The sequence below is a fragment of the Nannobrachium achirus genome (assembly GCF_963921795.1).
Source record: "Nannobrachium achirus genome assembly, chromosome: 13".
NCBI classification, from domain to species: Eukaryota; Metazoa; Chordata; class Actinopteri; order Myctophiformes; family Myctophidae; genus Nannobrachium; species Nannobrachium achirus.
This window is the reverse complement of record NC_137833.1, coordinates 24,142,668-24,161,106: the sequence shown is the minus strand read 5'-3', so window position 1 is coordinate 24,161,106 and position 18,439 is coordinate 24,142,668. Positions and strand designations below refer to the sequence as shown.

At 41.1% G+C, this 18,439-nt stretch overlaps 1 protein-coding gene across 1 annotated transcript; it reads left to right on the top strand.

Annotated features, from left to right (window-relative positions):
* Positions 1 to 448: 448 nt before the first annotated feature.
* Positions 449 to 18,439, top strand: nt5c2a (5'-nucleotidase, cytosolic IIa; the record flags this gene model as incomplete). Its single annotated transcript, XM_080741150.1, has 17 exons — positions 449 to 568; positions 5,684 to 5,757; positions 6,884 to 7,001; positions 7,680 to 7,775; positions 8,372 to 8,463; positions 9,063 to 9,120; positions 10,013 to 10,106; positions 10,593 to 10,646; positions 11,164 to 11,247; positions 11,376 to 11,417; positions 11,642 to 11,749; positions 13,016 to 13,082; positions 14,989 to 15,159; positions 15,323 to 15,374; positions 16,431 to 16,491; positions 16,960 to 17,136; positions 18,158 to 18,439. Exons 1-17 carry the CDS (start codon positions 468 to 470, stop codon positions 18,437 to 18,439), a joined length of 1,731 nt encoding a protein of 576 aa, XP_080597276.1. The 5' UTR covers positions 449 to 467.

Below are 18,439 nucleotides of genomic sequence, written 5' to 3'. Positions count from 1 at the left end.
GAGTTACCTCATCACGTGACATCTGATAGTAGGCTAAAGCTGGTTGCACACTGCTGCGTTTTTCGGGCCGAATATCGGAGTGAATTTCGGAGCACGCAAATAAAAAAATCAACCTCACGTTATGTCAGTCATGTTTGCACACTGCCGCCGTTTCACGCACCACTCTGTCCCTTGCTCTCTCTATCTCTCTCTCTCTCCTTGCCCTGAAAAACGCATTTCGCAACGAAAAACGCAGCAGTGTGCAACCACCTTATATATGCAGGCTGCAGGCTGATGTGGAAACCCAGGGTTCACTAAACAACATATTGACTCAGACACAGACACATGTTACTGAGCAGATTAAAACAAACCCTAACCCAGTCTGTTACCTGTCATCTCACTTGCATTCATGTCACTGCTGCCTCAGTTCATTTGATACTCTTTGTTTTCTCCATTACTCACAGGAACAGCTTTTTAACGGTTACAACATGGCGACTTCATGGAGCGACCGCCTACAGAACTATGCAGATCTTCCAGCCAACATGGACGGTGTGTCGATGAAGAAATACAGACGAGAGGCTCCTCACAGGTATACATCAGGGTTCACAGTCACACAGACTGAACACACTGCTCCACGGGTCTTCAACGTTTTCAGGCCAAGGACCCCTTAGTTGAGAGAGAGATGAAGCAGGGACCCCCACAACCTTTTCATAGATTCCATAGCGTTTCATTGTTTGACAGCACAATCAGCAGTGTATTTTGGATTCATGTCAATTGCTGTTTCCATATATTTTCATTGTTTGACAGCAAAATCATCAGTGTATATTGGATTCATGTCAATTTGTATTTTCAGATATTTGACCACTTGAACCGTCAATACTTAAACTTGACCTTTCAATCTGTATTTAGTCTGTTCTTTTTCCCATCTACACCAAACCTTTGATCTACAAGCTCTACAAGCGCTGTGAGGCGTTGTGAGCTTGTAGTTCTGCTATTTTTGGCAAAGGTTCTCGTAATATGGACACTAGGGTTCAAGTGGTTAATTAAAAAAATTAGGGAAAAAAAGTTTCTATCACACAAAGATTTGGAGGACCCCCTGCAGTAACTTTGAGGACCCCCTAGGGGTCCCGGACCCCCTGTTGAAGACCCTTGCTCTAGTCCAATAAATAGACTAAACAAAGCCACTTAAATAGAGCAGTTGCCTTCCTGAGACAACCGTATGTACATTCATCTGTATGTGTGAGTGTATGTTGATTGCATTGTGTTATCTCTTTGTGTACGTGTGTCATCAGAACAAATACAAGGTAGGAACAGTCTGTGTCTTGGGAATATGAATAAAATGGTAACTCAAATTGTACATTTTGCCAAAGACATCTGCAAGAGATGTGAGAGACTGCTGTCACTTTAACAACAAAATCCCTGTTCAGTATTTGGAGCAGAAATCTGAGTTTGAATTTATTATTTATTAAACGTATTATACAGGTATAGGCCTGACCAGTAGTTGGTTATTAGCTACAGTAGTTGTCCTAGAGGTACAGTATTTCCCTTTGTATGGAAAAGAGGCCAATGAGGGCATATTAAGCAATACATTTAGAATAATTCTTTAGTGAAACTACAGAATTTATCATACACCTATATATGTACTGTATGTAGACTATTTTCACTAAAGTGAAACAGTGATTGCTGCCACCAGGGGTGTAATGGTGATTCTTTTTTTACTGAGGGAACTCTATTTTAATGACGTCAAACGCACCTTACCCTCTCGCGCTCCTACATTTGTGCACAGAACAGCTCCAACCAGCATCAGCGTGATATAGTATGAGAGTCGCTTTAGCGAAACTAAAAAGTTTGCTTTGAACGAGTCTCTTCTCTTAGATGGTGGCTGAGGCATTCTTGTTGCGTGCAGATAGGATAGCAGCAGCAGCACAATAGCCATAATGCTGTGTTCAGGGTTCCCACGGTCATGAAATTCCTGGAAATATTTTGAAATTGGAAAAATATTTTTCCAGTACTGGAAAAGTTTTGGAATTGATTAAGGGTCCTGGAAGGTCCTGGAAAAAATAGCTATGCATTGTCTTTGGTTATTGATTTTGTTAATACCTCTGAAATGACAAATTAAACATGGGCCAAATTGTCAAATATTAGAGGCAGAAATTGTGAAAATAGCCGATCTACAGTGAGCATGTAGATCTGCTATTTTCACAATAGAAACGTGTTATACAACTCAACTCTTAGTGCTTGTCAGGGTGGGGGTCCCCAGTTAAAATATGATTATTTCGGGGTCACAGCCTGAAAAGGTTGAGAACCACTGGCATACACTACCTGTCTTTGGGCACTGCGCATAGGAGTGAGCGACTTGTTATTGAGCTGAATTATTGTTTTGGGTTAAATATTATGGAAAAGTTTTGGAAATTAATTGGTAAAAATGTGTGGGAACCCTGTGTGTTGCTTTAAATACAGTGTACAGTACTGTATGTGAGGAGTGAGGACACATTTGCTCGCTTGCCTGTAAACCTGTTATGCAAAGTAGCCATTTGGGTACTTGGCTCATGAATGACACGTTCTAGCGTGAAGCGACCAGTGCACCCCTGGCTGTCACCATGCAAAAAAAGTCAACTTAAACTCGCCTTGTATTGATTAACAAACATAGGCCTAAACTTAACTGTGACAGCCCTATCATATGTCCTCTTTGTAATGCAGTTGTATGACATTGAATTGAACACATGCTGGTTATACACTGACGGTGAGGCAAGACCAAACTTCTAGAGGTATAAAGTAGCAACCTCTAGTTCCATGGTAATGCTTAATTTATGCTCCGTTGTTCGCCGAGAAGAGCAGATCTACGCGTTCTGTGCTTGTAGGTCGGCTGTTTTCGCAGAACGACACTGTCACACAGCGGAGCATGAATCAAGCTTAAAGGTGATACACCATGCATTTAAAAAGTATTTATGTCACAAAAATGACGTCACAATCGGCAGCAAATCTGGATAGCCTGTTTTGAGAACCCGTGGGATACTTTTAACCTTCGCCTTCTCAAAACCAGAGAAAGACACAACGGTCAGAAATGGGACTTTGTGAGGATAGAAGGTGCTAGTGGGACCCCAAAAAAAGGTTTTAAAATAGGAAAAGTGAAATTTCATGGTGTATCACCTTTAACGCTGTCGTCATCATACATGTATTCTCTATTGCAAAGCTTTCCAAGGGATCTGGCTCAAAACCATCCTGCGATGAGGTATGCCATCCTTTTGTTGTTGTTGTTGGGAGGGGGTGTCACCACTGACTGACTCATGTGATGTGAACTGATTGACCATCCAATCTCCATGATACAGTAACTGTGTGTGAGTTGGACTGTGGATCCAAAGCAGCAGTAGGTTGCTGCTCTTGAATCTGTTTCCTCAGTCATCCTCTCATTTGATTTCCATTTAATGCGTCCATCCTCATCCATCAGTTCAGTGTCACCCCACATCATCTGAAATGAAACTTCAGCCATGCAGGAATGGGTCAGAACTTGATAACAGAACTATCTGATTTTAGATTCTTTTTACCACACAAACCTTCTGTGAATATAGCTGCTGAACTAAAAGTTCAACACAATGCAGCGCTTTTGTGGGATGTTTGATCAGCTTTTTCCTCTGAGATTTGGTGTAAAAGGGGAAAAAAGGAGGGTGCCTAGTATAGATCCATGGGGGACGCTGGTCCACTGGATATAGGGTTTAAGTGTTCTTAACCATAGATAGAAGGCAGAGCTGTCTTCATTGTACTCTTTCTTTATTTAGACCGGACAGCAGTAAAGCTGAGTGAGTTATGAGTTAAAGCCAGGGATTGATGTTGAGAACCAGTGCCAGCAAGGTTCCATGCAGTTCCACACAATAATAGAGTACTGCACATGTATGCTCCATAATCATTGATTGATTGATTGAATATTTTATTAGACAAATGGACATTGGTCTGTAGACACTGGAGACTCCATCATGAATGATCCATTATTGTAGTATTTGCAGTACAAGAACTAAAGTAGTAGGCTATATTATTATTGTAGATGCTAATTCTAAATGCTGATTCATGTTGATTTCAATTAAAAGCATAACTCGATTATGTTTTTAATTTCATCTGGTCATTTTGGTATATCCCTTGTTTGCAATAGAGTGTTACACTTTGTGGACTCCAAACATGTTGAAGTGAGTTCGCTAAGTGTCATTTCCAATTTTTTTTTTTTTTTACCTAGGTTTTTTAGATTTATGCAGAAAATGAACTGGTTAGCATGAGAAAGTTAAAATGTTTTGTTCTTCAATATGAATTTTGAAGATTTGTATTTATTTAAGGAAGCCCTCATAACGAAAAGATGGGTCAAATGTGCACCTTTCTTTTTATTTGAGGTGCTTGGCAAAGAAGTTTTTGGTTCAGATGCAGTGATTGGTTATTATAACCAAAAGACTTGCATGCTTGTTGTTGTTGTTGTTGTTGCTGCTGCTGTTTTGCTTCATCTGTTTTTAGTAACACTTTTGAAGTTTCCTTAGAGAAATAACTTCTCATTCAGCAACCAAAGGGAAACTGACATGACCCCTGTTTTGTTTTGTATTTTATTTTTATTAACTAGCTTTGCCTTTTTATTTTTAAAGAAACATTGACAGAATACCCTTTCAATGGGCTATTGTCAATTTTCCTTTAGTGCTGGGCAATATATTGTTTGTTAATTATATTTAAATAAAGTATATGAAAATGTGATGATTATATCAAGAATATCCTTCAACAATGTAAGGGGAAACAATTTGGCAAACTGTGTGGGCTGTGTAGTAGAAACACAGTGGAGCAGCAAGGCAACAGAAGTCAGACTTCTCTTAATACCAATGCATAGGGTGGAGGAGTACATTGTTGAATTCTGTAATTATGGAGCTTTTTAAGCTACATCCACACTAATACATGCTTGTTTTAAAATGCAACCCCCTTAAATGGAGGCTTGTGAAAACACTGCTGACCCTGTTTTGTAAACTCTGGGACTGGGATTAGTATGGACGTGCAGAAACTGAGACTTTTGACGATGACAACGATGACATTGCTTTTAACAAATATGTTGTCAACACAAAAATCATTTCCAAGTAAAACAGTCTTCAATAGACATTTCATTACACAATCGTTTCTCCAAGATCACATAAATAGATTGTGGGGCAGTGCTGGAGCTGTGTACAGGAGGCAGGCGTGGCAATGGACCAGCTACTGCATTCTGGGGGAGGCATGGGGTGAAAGGGAGGTATGAGGGCAGACCTCTCCAACCCCCACTGACCAGATCATAGTTTGTGCCTCCATTTGGATACCACTTCACCTTGACCTGCCTAGTGTACTGTATGTGGATGGTCAGGTGACATATGTTTTCAGGCATGTTAGTTAGTAGATTGTTTTCATTGTAAAGAGCTTTATTAAAATGAAAACGTATTAGTGTGGACATGGCCTTAGAGAAAACCTGGCAATACATATTAATGTTTGACACATTATCATATAACTTTTAATTCATATCGCCCAGCACAACTATATCTGTGTATTGCCAAAAGTACAGTAGACTCGTCATTTATAGTTTGAGATTAAGTTAATAAAGGCTCCTGTGTTGTTGTCAGGCATTCTCTGCATTCTCTTTTACTCTACTACTGACATTTTGCCCTTTGTCATCACGCATTAAAATGCCCACCATTGCTTTCCTTCTCCTTCTCAGAGTTTTTGTCAACAGAAGCCTGGCAATGGAGAAGATCAAATGTTTTGGTTTTGATATGGACTACACTCTGGCAGGTATGTGCAGGTTCACACATTCTTTACCTAACTAATCAAATCCATAAATTCTTCTATTTATTGTGTTATTGTAGCAGCATTTATACATTTAATTATTTTTATTACAAAACATTTACATTGTATATTAAGTACGTATAAACATTAGGAGATTGCTAGCCTCGGAAACCCAAACCTTTGCAGGCTGAGGTCCTTTAGTATCCAATTCAACTTGTAGGAGTTGAAGCTGAGGTTACATTCAGTCCCACAGATAAATATTGTGAAAATAGCTGATCTAGCTTGTAGATCGGCAAAGCCGATACCGATCAAAGCCGTTAGAGGCATTATCGGCCGATCGGGATCACTCACTGATCAATCGGCACAACTCTACCTTTCATGATATGAAATGCAGCTCAAAGTGACACACACAAGCTCTAAACCTGATAGCTGGAGGTTAGACAACCTGCATACAGCCTAAATTTCATCTTCGAAGCATGACTCAGCTCTTGCTGGTCCACCCTACAACCTGACTCCATGCCTCGACTGTAAAACAGGCTGCACCCTAGCACTCTACTTACTCTCTCTGCCATCTCTGCAATCTCTCTGCAACCCCCCCGTGCTCCCCCTTCTCCAATCCCACCCACACACTACTGCCCTGATTACTGGAGCTTACCATTGTAACTCAAGCTGCTCACATCTGGCTGTTTCTAGGGACCTGACAAGCCTATGAGCAGACAGTAAACTAATTCCACACGCTACTGTGGGTGGTGATGGAGAGAGAGGAGAGTGGTGGGGGAGTGGTTGATCCTGGATGCCAATGGACCAGAGCCAGGACCTAAATGGGGGGCTATGACCTCAACTCATACAGGGCACCATTGGGATAGTACGGCAGCTAAACAAAGAACCAGTTCTCGACGGGGGAATCTCTAGACCTGAGATGGGAAACAATATTGGTCAGGGAGGAGATTGAAAAGCATCAAAGCTTAGGAGCAAGATTTCATTAATTGACTTCAGAGAGAGTTAATTTTGTAGTCTAATTCATGAGCTCTGACCAAAAGGTTACCTGAATGTGTAGATATTTGACTGTGCGAACTTGGAACATGAATGTCACATGAATGCGAACTTGTGTGTCGTGTCCTGCTTTCTCCAGTGTACAAATCCCCAGAGTACGAGTCGTTGGGTTTTGCCCTGACGGTGGAGCGCCTGGTGTCTATTGGGTATCCACAAGAGCTTCTCAACTTTGTCTACGACCCTTCCTTCCCCACCAGGTTGGTGTAAAGAGCTGTTCCTTGTTCCCACAGAGCAGGGGTCTTCAACGTTTTCAGGCCAAGGACCCCTTAGCTGAGAGAGAGATGAAGCAGGGACCCCCTCTACATGTTTTATAAATGTGTGATGCAGATTTACCAGTACATTGATTTCATAGACTTGACAGCACAGTCATCAGTCTATGTTGGATTTGTGTTTTTAGTTAACTAGACCTTTCACTCTGTACTTGGTCTGCTCTTTTTTACCTCTAAACCAAACCTATTTGCCGAAAATAACCGATCTGCAAGCTCTCAGCTTGTAGATCTGCTATTTTTGGCTAAAGTTCTCCTCAGAATAGGGATGCGAGGGTTCAAGTTGTTAATTTAAAAGAATGTTAATTTAAAAGAATGTTCCTAACCCAAAGATTTGGCGGCCCGCCTGTAGTAACTCTGAGGACCCCCTGTTGGAGACCCCTGCCACAGAGGATCACATGTTTTCCGTTTATGCATACAAGAACACTGAAGTCATAACACATGGTGTCTCTCTATCTTGTACCCACTCCTATCTCTTTTCTTTCTCTTTTCTGTTTCCGTCTATCTCTCTGTCACACCTCTTATCATGCATCTCAATCTCACCTATCATGCATCTCAACCTCTATCTCACACACACTCTCGCCCTCTCTCTGCTGGCTTTGTCCACAGAGGTCTGGTGTTTGACGCAATGTATGGAAACCTGCTGAAGGTGGACGCGTACGGGAACATCCTGGTGTGTGCACATGGCTTCAACTTCACCAGGGGGTGAGATCTGCTACTCTACTGTGTTTTCATTCAAGGTCAAATAATATTTAGTAGGTAGATTGTTCAAATGTCAGAAAAAAAAACAAAAAAACATCACTTACTTGGGCTGAAGCGAATAAAATGCCATGAGAAAAAAAAGAAGAAAAAAAAGAAAAGAAAAGAGTCTGTTAATTTAGCAGAACTTTGGATGTTGGCTCTTCCCAGAGATACTTTTTGTCAGTTATAAAATAATTCTTCAAAAAACACCTCAGTCCCAACCAACACACTTGTTGCCATTGTGTTATAAAATGTTAGCCAGTCCACAGTTCACAGCTATGTCTTATGACAGGACACCTCTTTAGATCATTCTTTATTCAATAAAAGCTTTTCTGCTGCGCTTTATCGCACAATTTCATTTCCCCCCATCTCATGCGAACATAAAAAGGTTTTAAAGATAATTGAAACTGGAGGTTTTTATTTTCTGTTCTATTTTTCTATTCCATTTCTATTTATGTTATGATGGCCCCAGTAAATGGAAACTAAAGCATTGCAAATGTTGAAGTCACAGTCATACAATGCTCAGAAAAAGCTAATCTGTTTATTCTGTCCCTTTACAGGCCTGAGATCAGGGAGATGTACCCCAACAAGTTTATTCAGCGTGGAGACACAGAACGTTACTACATCCTCAATACACTCTTTAACCTTCCTGGTAAGGAAATGCATACTTTACATGTTAAAAAATGAAATATGGCATTATTGTATTGTAACCATGTTATGGGGCTTTTAAGCCGTGACATCATTTTGTAGGCAGAGGAGAATCTGCCCCCAGAGCATTTTCTGTCCCTCGCTATTTCAAAAAGCAACGACTAAAAAATAACGACTAAAGTATAATTCTAACACTTTCCTTTCAACAACAAAGAGAAGAAAAATGTGTAAATAGTAAAAATAGTAAAAAGATTCACGGAAACTGGGGGCAGAAATTCTCCTCTGCCTACAAAATGATGTCATACTTAACAGCCCCATAGTTTAGTTCGAAGATATCATTATATATTAAAATCTGCTGCTGATCTTGGGTGCATCCACGACTTCATAGCAGGAGTAAGTTCTCAGCACTTTACACTGGAAATGATGAGGGGAAAAAGACATTGGCACTGTATAAAGCCGTTCAGAAACATTATATATTTATTCACCATGTGCAGCCATTCACATGTAAAAGGAATTGTGTTGAGTTGGTGTTTGATATGTCAAAATGTGTGAGTAGTGCATTATGAGGCTTTACCTATTTTAGTGTTTTAACATCTCCATCAGAAACATACCTCTTTGCCTGCCTGGTTGACTTCTTCACCAACTGCCCTAATTACACAAGGTATGTTTACATTTTACAGTCAACATGCAGGAATGTCATTCTGTGTTATGTAGTTTGACATTATGTAGTTAATTATTGTATTGCATCTTCATCTTGCTTTTCTCATTAACTACTTTGTCACACTGATGAGCAATCTGTACAAAATTCCAATGGATCTCATGCTCCCCCATAGATATTTATTATGGGAGAATTGTCCAGTGTGCAGATTCTGGGTAGACACCTCCATTCCGAAACCCTACCATTCCGAAGATTGACTTCCATTATTCAGAATGGTGGGGTTTCCCATTGTTCTATAAGACCCCACCATTCCGAAAATCAGAAACACCACCATTCCGAATATGCAGTTTCATTTTCACCCACCTCCATCCACCCCCACCAACCTCCACCCACTTTCACCCACCTCCACCCACCCCCACCCACTCTCAACCTCCACCCAATTTCACCCAACTCCATCCATCTCCACCCACTTCCACCCACCTCTACCCACTTTCACCAAGTGGTTGGAGGTGGGTGGGGGGCTGAACGTGGGTGAGGTACAGTGGGTGGAGGTGGGTGAAAGTTAAAATAATATACATTTCGGAATGGTGGGGTTTCGGAATGGTGGGTGGTGTTTCGGAATGGAGGCCCGTCCCTGCAGATTGTATTGTTCTGTTTTAACGTGTACTGTTCTGTATATCAACCTGGTATTTTATCGTTTGGATGTGCTTGCTATTGTAAACTTAAGAAACAACCATAAGAAACAGAACCATTTCAGGTTACCAGCAGCAAGGAAATGCATGCAACTCCACCACAGTTTGCAAAGACAGAATCTCAATCAATCAATTATGTGGTTTATAAATATAATGTAAAACAGGAAGTGTACAGTATATTATGTCTGTGACTTTTTCCACAGCTGTGAGACAGGCTTTAAGAATGGAGATCTCTTATTGTCCTTCAAGAGCATGTTTCAGGATGTCCGTGATGCCGTGGACTGGGTCCATTTCAAGGTCAAAATAATCATCTCTTCATTTTCCATCTTTCCTTCTATAATTATGTCATGATAACACTTACTTAAATTGATCTCATTGCTTAATCATTTGAACCTTATGTACAGTTAGTATATATTTCATTGACCAGGGCCTCCAGGGGTCTATTACTTGGACCCCTCTACCCAAATATTGTGTGATTTCGGGCAAATATCTGCCTATTTCCGGGAAATGTTCACCTATTTTGACCTGCTCAGAAGAATAGGGACGCTACGGTTTAAGTGCTTAACCACTTGCACCCTAGCATCCCAATTCTGGGGGAACATTCGCCAAAAACAGCAGATCTACAGGTTCTCAACACCTGTTAGATCAGAAATGTTCTGCTCTTTGGTGCAGAGGAAAAGGTCCAGAACCAACTAATACTGTTACTGTATTAGTTTACTTTTATAGAGGGTTTACGTGGTTACATGTACTCTTTTGTTCTGATGTTATTTGTATTATTTACAGGGGTCTTTAAAAGAAAAGACAGTTGAAAACCTGGAGAAGTATGTGGTAAGGGATGTAAGTAAACTCAGCTGTTCTACATCTCCCTAAACTGTACATTGCCATGTGCTTTCAATAGCAAAAGCATTGGGGAAGTTATGTAAATTTGCTTTACCTGCCACTATTCTTTTAAAGAAGTCATATTTGATTGATTTTCAGTTATATCTGAACTAATATATTATATCAGATTATATTTTATATCCTTCCTCTGTTTAATTCTACTAGTTTCTAATTGTTTCACATGTGTTTGATGTGCCATTTTTCCACTATAATTTGGATGTTCATGTAACACATTTTACTGTACCTTTATCTATGTATCCCAATGCCTTTGCTACTGATTGTATTTCCGCATCGAATGACATTCAATATAACATGTTCTGGTGAAGTAATCTGGAGATAAGGTTTATGACTAGATTCCGTGTGAAGTTTCTCCTGGATTTTGTCTACACTGCACTTCTTCTCAGCTTTCTCACAAAAAACAAATTAAAATAAATAGTTCTTTAACTTCTTGTCTCTCTTTTGTCCCTCTGTCCAGGCTAAGCTTCCTCTCCTCCTGAGTCGTATGAACGAAGTGGCGAAGGTCTTCCTGGCTACCAACAGTGATTACAAATACACAGAGGTGAGCTGTTCTGAGACTAACAGAATTGAGTGAATTGCACCTCCTTTTTCTTTCTTTTTTTTTTACTGTTTGGATGCTCAGATTTGTAAAATGTGCATCAAAATACATATGTTGTTGTCTCCTTTCAGAAAATCATGACCTACCTGTTTGACTTTCCCCACGGGCCAAAGGTAAAACATTCTGACACATTAACAAAAGTGCTGTCTTGACTCGCATAGTCGAACCTTGGATCAGATGTTACTGGAGCATGAAGAAAGTGTGTGTGTGTGTGTGTGTGTGTGTGTGTGTGTGTGTGTGTGTGTGTGTGTGTGTGTGTGTGTGTGTGTGTGTGTGTGTGTGTGTGTGTGTGTGTGTGTGTGTGTGTGTGTGTGTGTGTGTGTGTGCGTGCGCGCAGGCAGGTACTCCCCACAGACCTTGGAAGTCCTACTTTGATCTGATCCTGGTAGATGCCCGTAAACCACTTTTCTTTGGAGAGGGAACAGTACTTAGACAAGTGGACACGGTGAGTTGATCCGTCGACAAGTGTTATTGCTGTAATATAATTGTTTTATGTGCACTCTGGAGTCTGGACCCCACCCATCCCTGCAACCTCCTCTTCAGCAAATTGACAGATCAGAGGTGGTCCATCGCCACCCGGCTTATACGACCCCATCCCACCCGCACTGCCCCGGTGCCCCCCACCCCTTCCCTCCACCTCCCCTCCCACCACAATCATTGTACTACTGTATAGCACGACTGCATAGTTCTGCACTGAATGGACGATTTATGCACGGAAATACTGCATTTTGTACTCCTGGCTGTTATAATGACACAAATTATGCTGATGCTGATAGCAGTCCCACACGGCCTAATGGCCTCGCATAGCCTTGCACCCCAAATATCTCCGGTTTCTATAGCTCAATAGTGTGACTGCGGCCACTGACACTCCTTTGTAATAAGTACTGTACATACTGTAGGTGGAGATCATTGCTTCTTGCCTAACAATGTAATGTATACAAGTGGCCAATTGTCCTGTACCCTAATGCAAATCACCTGTGCAGGCAGTAGGCTACTCCAGCTATCGGTACGAACAGGCCCGTAAACCCTGAGTGTAAAAATGGAACTAAATGGATGTTTGTAATTGTAAATTACAGTAAATTGAGTGAAAATCACAGCTAATCCAATGCTATTCCTAGTCCTTTTCTGCCCCACTAAGACCACTTCGTCCAAGGTCATTGTACAGTATATGGAAACGACAGCACAAACAGGTAGTGTGGTGCAGTGCAGGGATTTGAATGCGGAAACGCAGATAAAAGTGTCATTTGTAGGGCTATTCAGATGCTCTTTCAACTGGTTGCTATTCAAACATAAGCTACACAGATGTTTTTTGGAGCGGTGAAAGCGCTCCCAATGAACAGGTATGTCCGTGGGTATGTGGGTGGGTGGCTGGCCGTGTCCGTAGCCTGGCAATACCTTGAGTGGCCACACACAAAACGCTAGTTAAAGGAGGGGCGCTGTTTTGTGCAGGCCAGGCACACTCACCACTCACTCACAGGCACAGTTTACACTCACTCACTCACTCACATAGGGTACAGCTGCTCAAATTCACCGCTCCACTTCGAACCGAGGTTTGATTTTGTCTTTAGTTTGCATGCATGCATACAGAGTTGTTTTCAATATGGTCCCATGCTGATCTGCTACTGTTTGCTTGTGGGTGTTTTGGCTGTTGTTGCAGCACAATGTACAAATTGGATGCATACAGGCTCATGATGACAGGCTTCTCTTTCAGACAACAGGCCGGCTGAAGATCGGCACTTACACAGGACCACTCCAGCATGGCATTGTGTACTCTGGAGGTAAATAAGGAGATTGCAAACGATTTTACATATTATTCTTTTTAACTCTGAAAATGGCAGATCTACCTACCAGCTCACAGCATGTGGCATCTTGTGAATCTGGCATATTCATCCCACTGCAGTGCAGACTGTTGCCATGGGAACACACAGGGCTGTCACGATTATGACATTTTATACAGTATGACGATTCATTGTCACTCAAATAATTGCGATTAACGATTTAATTGTGTTTTTGTTGTTGACAATTTCATTTCTGTTTGGCTTGTAGGCTTTGAAGTTGCACATGGAAGATATGACACATAACCTAAATATACAAAGACATATTTGACAACTTGCGTTTAGACGATTATGTAATAATCGTGACAGGCTTAGGCACACAGTGGCACATTGTGGTCACTCTTACACTCAGTTAGGACTGGGCGATGTGGCTTCAAATCTGTATCATGTCAACTTTTGCCTCGATTTACGATTACAATTAATGTACGATAATTAAAGAATCGAATTGGTTACCGTAGATCATTTTGAAATTACCAGCCCTCAAATTCATAATTTAATAATTCTACGTCCAGGAACCCAGTAATGAAGAACACGTGTGTGGTCCTTCTGCTTCATAACAAAGATAATAAAAGCAGAAGTGTTGACAGCATTTCTGTCAGCAGCCTGTAATGTAACACCATGTGTATTGATGTACTGTAAGGTCTCAGTCCTGAGTTTTTTTTTTACTGTTGTAATTTGTAAAGTGTCTTTGAGTACTGAGAAAAGCACTTTATAAATTATATTTATATATGTTGTCATCGTCGGGTGGAAACCTTGTATCTCCAAGTTTCAAATTTGTACGTTCTTTCGCAAAGTAAAGCCCCGCTTTATCATACAAGGCCGTCGCACAAAAGTAGTGAAAACAGCAGATCTACAAGCACACAACGCCTCACACCGCGAGGCGTTGTGTGCTTGTAAATAAATACATGTGTGCTTGTGCTTGTAAATAAATACATGTGTGCTTGTAAATAAATACAAAACGAACGGTTATGGACATACAAGGTTTCCACCCGACAACGACGATATTTTATATATATTATCATTATTTATAATAAATGTATATGTCAATCCCCGCCCCCCATAAAATAACTTTACTTACCTATTCTATTTATCTTTAACATTATTTAGTATTTCCTATCCTATGAATTGTGCATACATTTGATCCTCCAGAATTTGGTAATCCAGAGAGTGTACTACACCAAACACACCATTACACCCAATCACCACCTCAACCCCACAACTTGTGCGGGTGAGTCTCACGCCAAAAATAGCGAATCTACAAGATCACACCGCCTCCTGCTGCACCATGTTGTGAGATTGTAGATCTGCTATTTTCGGTGCGTAACACCAGAGTGTAACTAACTATAAATGAATCGGGCACACTTGTTGCTTACTGGTCATAGCGCCTGTTCAGTGAGGAGGTGAAATGGTGATAATAGCATGCCATGATCCTTTGTACACGTTATGCTTTCCTGTTGTGTCTACACCCTACCCAGACCAAGACTGAAGTTTGGCAGTGAGAGAGATTGCAGTATATTGTCAACAACTACATTTTCATACACAATAAAGCTGAATATATTTACAATACATTTACATTTTAGGTAATTTATCTGACTGACATAATCCACTAGAAGTACCACCATAGAATAAGCCTTAGCTCTAAGATCAGCCACATTTCAACCAACAACAGTACGTAAAGTAGTAAAATGCTCAATCAGTCAGTTGACCACACGTGCTCCAAACAATGGTTCTACATGTATCTATGATGTTTAACGATAAAATAATGTAAGAGTAGAGCAAAGGATACATTTTATTTTACATCAGTTTACCGCATTTTACCAAAACAAAACCACGTTGTCTGTTGTCCCAGGTTCGTCAGACATTGTGTGTGACTTACTGGGGGCCAAGGGGAAGGACATTGTGTACATTGGGGACCACATCTTTGGAGACATTCTCAAGTCCAAGAAGCGTCAGGGCTGGAGGACCTTCCTGGTTATACCTGAATTGGCCCAGGAGCTGCATGTGTGGACAGACAAGAGCTGTGAGGCGACACACACACACACACACACACACACACACACACACACACACACACACACACACACACACACACACACACACACACACACACACACACACACATTAATCAGTGATACATTGTGTATACTGATGAATCTTGCACTTTGTTTTGTTTTTCTTTTCAGCCATATTTGAGGAGCTTCAGTCCCTGGACTGCTTATTGGCTGAGCTCTACAAGTGAGTCTTTCATTCCTACTGACACACACCAGCGTAAAGTGGATGTCTAGTTAATTTGTGACCTCAGCCGTGACTTTGATTGCAAAAAGACTTCTGTTCCATTCTGAACCTTGTGCTTTGCTGACCTACTGAATTGCTACAGTTATGTAATCACGTTGCCACAGTGTCACACATACAATCGGTGATGTTTTCTTTGTCATCATGCTTTGATGTTACTGTGATATCAGGGAACCACTCTACCAGAATGGGTTTGCCGCTCTGATATCACGCTCTGGCTTCACTGTGATGTCACACTAACAGAATCCCTTTTATGCCCATATGGATGTCATCAATATTAATGGCCTGTTAGAGAGATCCCTGTGATGCCAGGGGGAACAAATCCCTTTTATGCCCATATATGGAGATATGGATGTCCTGTAATGCCAGGGGAACAAATCCCCTATAATGTCCATATATGGAGATCCCTGATGTCCACATCCCTGATGTACACATCTCTACATAGATAGATAGATAGATAGATACCTTTATTATCCCAAGGGGGAAATTCAGTTGTCCAGTTGTAGAATAGCAGTATACAGTATTTACAAAGTTACAGAGAAGTAAGACAAAAGGTAGATAAGAGCAAAAGAAAAAAAAAACAATAAAGAAAAGGTGCATCAATAGAGGGGGCGAATAATATATAAGTATATATACATAAAGTGACTTACAAAAAGAGACCCTAACAGTCAATGCTAGTTAGTGCAACAATTATCTCACTGACATTGTTAAACAAAGCAGAATACTCAGAAACTACCAACACAACCTAATAGTGCAAAGTCAAAAATCAGTGCGAAAAAACTTTAAAAAAAAAGAAAAGAAAAAAAAAGAAAAGCATCTGTGATGCCAGGGGAACAAATCCCTTTTATGCCCATATATGGAGATCCTTGATGTCCACATCACTGTGGTGCGACCTCTGCCTTTAGGGCGAGGTCGCTTGTCGCTCTGAGGCGTCTTACTAGTATTCTGTAATTCTATGTAGTGTAATAATACAGGATTTATGCTGTGTTTTGTCTCCAGGCACCTGGACAGCAGCAGCAATGAGAGGCCTGATATCAGCTCACTGCAGAGACGCATCAAGGTAGACCAGTGGTTCCCAAACCTTTTAGTTTGAGACCTTAAAGAGAAATTTAACGTTTGTTGCCCGGGACCCAAACTAGTAAAAATGCAACGTGCTATGAGCTTGTAGATTGGCTATTTTCACTACTTCTTAAACATTTGTTTTAAAATTATTGGAATTTCTTTTTGGTATTTATTCATGAAATTCTTTTGAAATAATTAAAAACAAAATACAGGGAAAAAAAACAAAACATGACCCACTGTTTGGAACAGTAAAAGTCTGTCATCTTCATCAAGCAACCTGGTTGTACGAAAAAATATGAATTGGCCTTTACCACTCCTTCACTTTCTCTCTTTACTATAGTTTTTTTTAATCTCTCTCCCTCAGAGATATGAGCGGTGTGCGCACACTCTCATCAAACTATAATAATAACCCAATTACCCATGTCAGCTGTTCCTCCACTGACCTCCTTCTATTGCCTGTATTCAGAAAATCACTCATGACATGGACATGTGTTACGGCATGATGGGCAGCCTGTTCCGCAGCGGCTCCAGACAGACCCTGTTCGCCTCCCAGGTGATGCGTTACGCCGACCTGTATGCCGCCTCCTTCATCAACCTGCTCTACTATCCCTTCAGCTACCTGTTCAGAGCCGCACATGTACTGGTGAGCCCTCACCGTATTCATACATTTTACACAGGGAAATCCTCAATGTTCATTTAACTCTTAAGAGTGTACAAACTTTACTGTGTACACTACAGTTAAAGTTGAGAGCAGTTTACAATATGCAAGGTCAGAGTACCCGCCATGAGCCTTTGATGAACAGCAACACCGTATGTGGTTGAGGAATTGGTAGTGGCAACGATCCTTTATAAAGTAACTAGGATGACAAGTAAATAACATACCCACTGTTGCAGGCAGTGCCACAAACCATGTTCAACCCAGAGTCGGCTCAAACAAAGGGTAAAATTCGTTCTCCTGCTATAACACTAAAATGTGGAACGTCCTACCGAAGGCCTTAAAGGAGTGTAAATCCCTAACGTCCTTTAAATCCGCTCTGAAAAACCACTTGCAGGCGGCTGCTACTCGAAACTGGTAACAATAAACCTAGCCTAACCTTACCCTCCCCCTGACCCTTCATTGTAAATGCCTTTTATTTAGCTTTAGTTTTCCTGAAGATATCTACTCCATAGTACTGTGTTCTATCTGTCAGTCATTCAATGTTATATGAGTTAAAGAGAAGGATCTCAATGGAAATAAGCCTGGCTTACCCGAGTTTCCTTTTAGTTGACCTTGTACCAGTGAATTGTACTGTCATGAAACTGTACCTATGCAACATTCTAATAAATACTTCAATGAATCAATTAATCATGTTTATAAATGGTTGATGAGAAGGGTAGTCCCCTCCTCATCAACCATTTATATACATGCTTACAAGTTAATAAGAAGGCCCTGTCTGGAAATATCTGTGTTTTTAAACAATAAATGCCGCTGTCCTAACCATTTGTAACCGTTGCCTTGGGAAACAACATAAATTGTCAGATTTGCTGATCTTCAACCCTGAGTGAGCTATCTAGCTAGTTGGCCTACAAAAGTCCCTAATAATAGTATTTAACAGTGAGTGTTTATGGGAGACTTGCACATTACAATGTTCACTATGCCTTTGTCTTTCTCTATCCTTCCCCAGATGCCCCACGAGTCGACGGTGGAGCACACGCACGTCAACATCAACGACACAGAGTCTCCGCTTGCCACGCGCAATCGCCAGGACGGAGACCTCCACGAGTTTGAGCGGCACCAGCTGACACGCTCCATCAGTGAGATCCAGCCACCGCACCTGTTCCCCCAAACGCCCCAGGAGATCACACACTGCCACGACGAGGATGATGAGGATGAGGAGGAGGAGGAGGAGGAGGAGGAGGAGGAGGAGGAGGAGGAGGAGGAGGAGGAGGAGGAGGAAGAGGAGTAG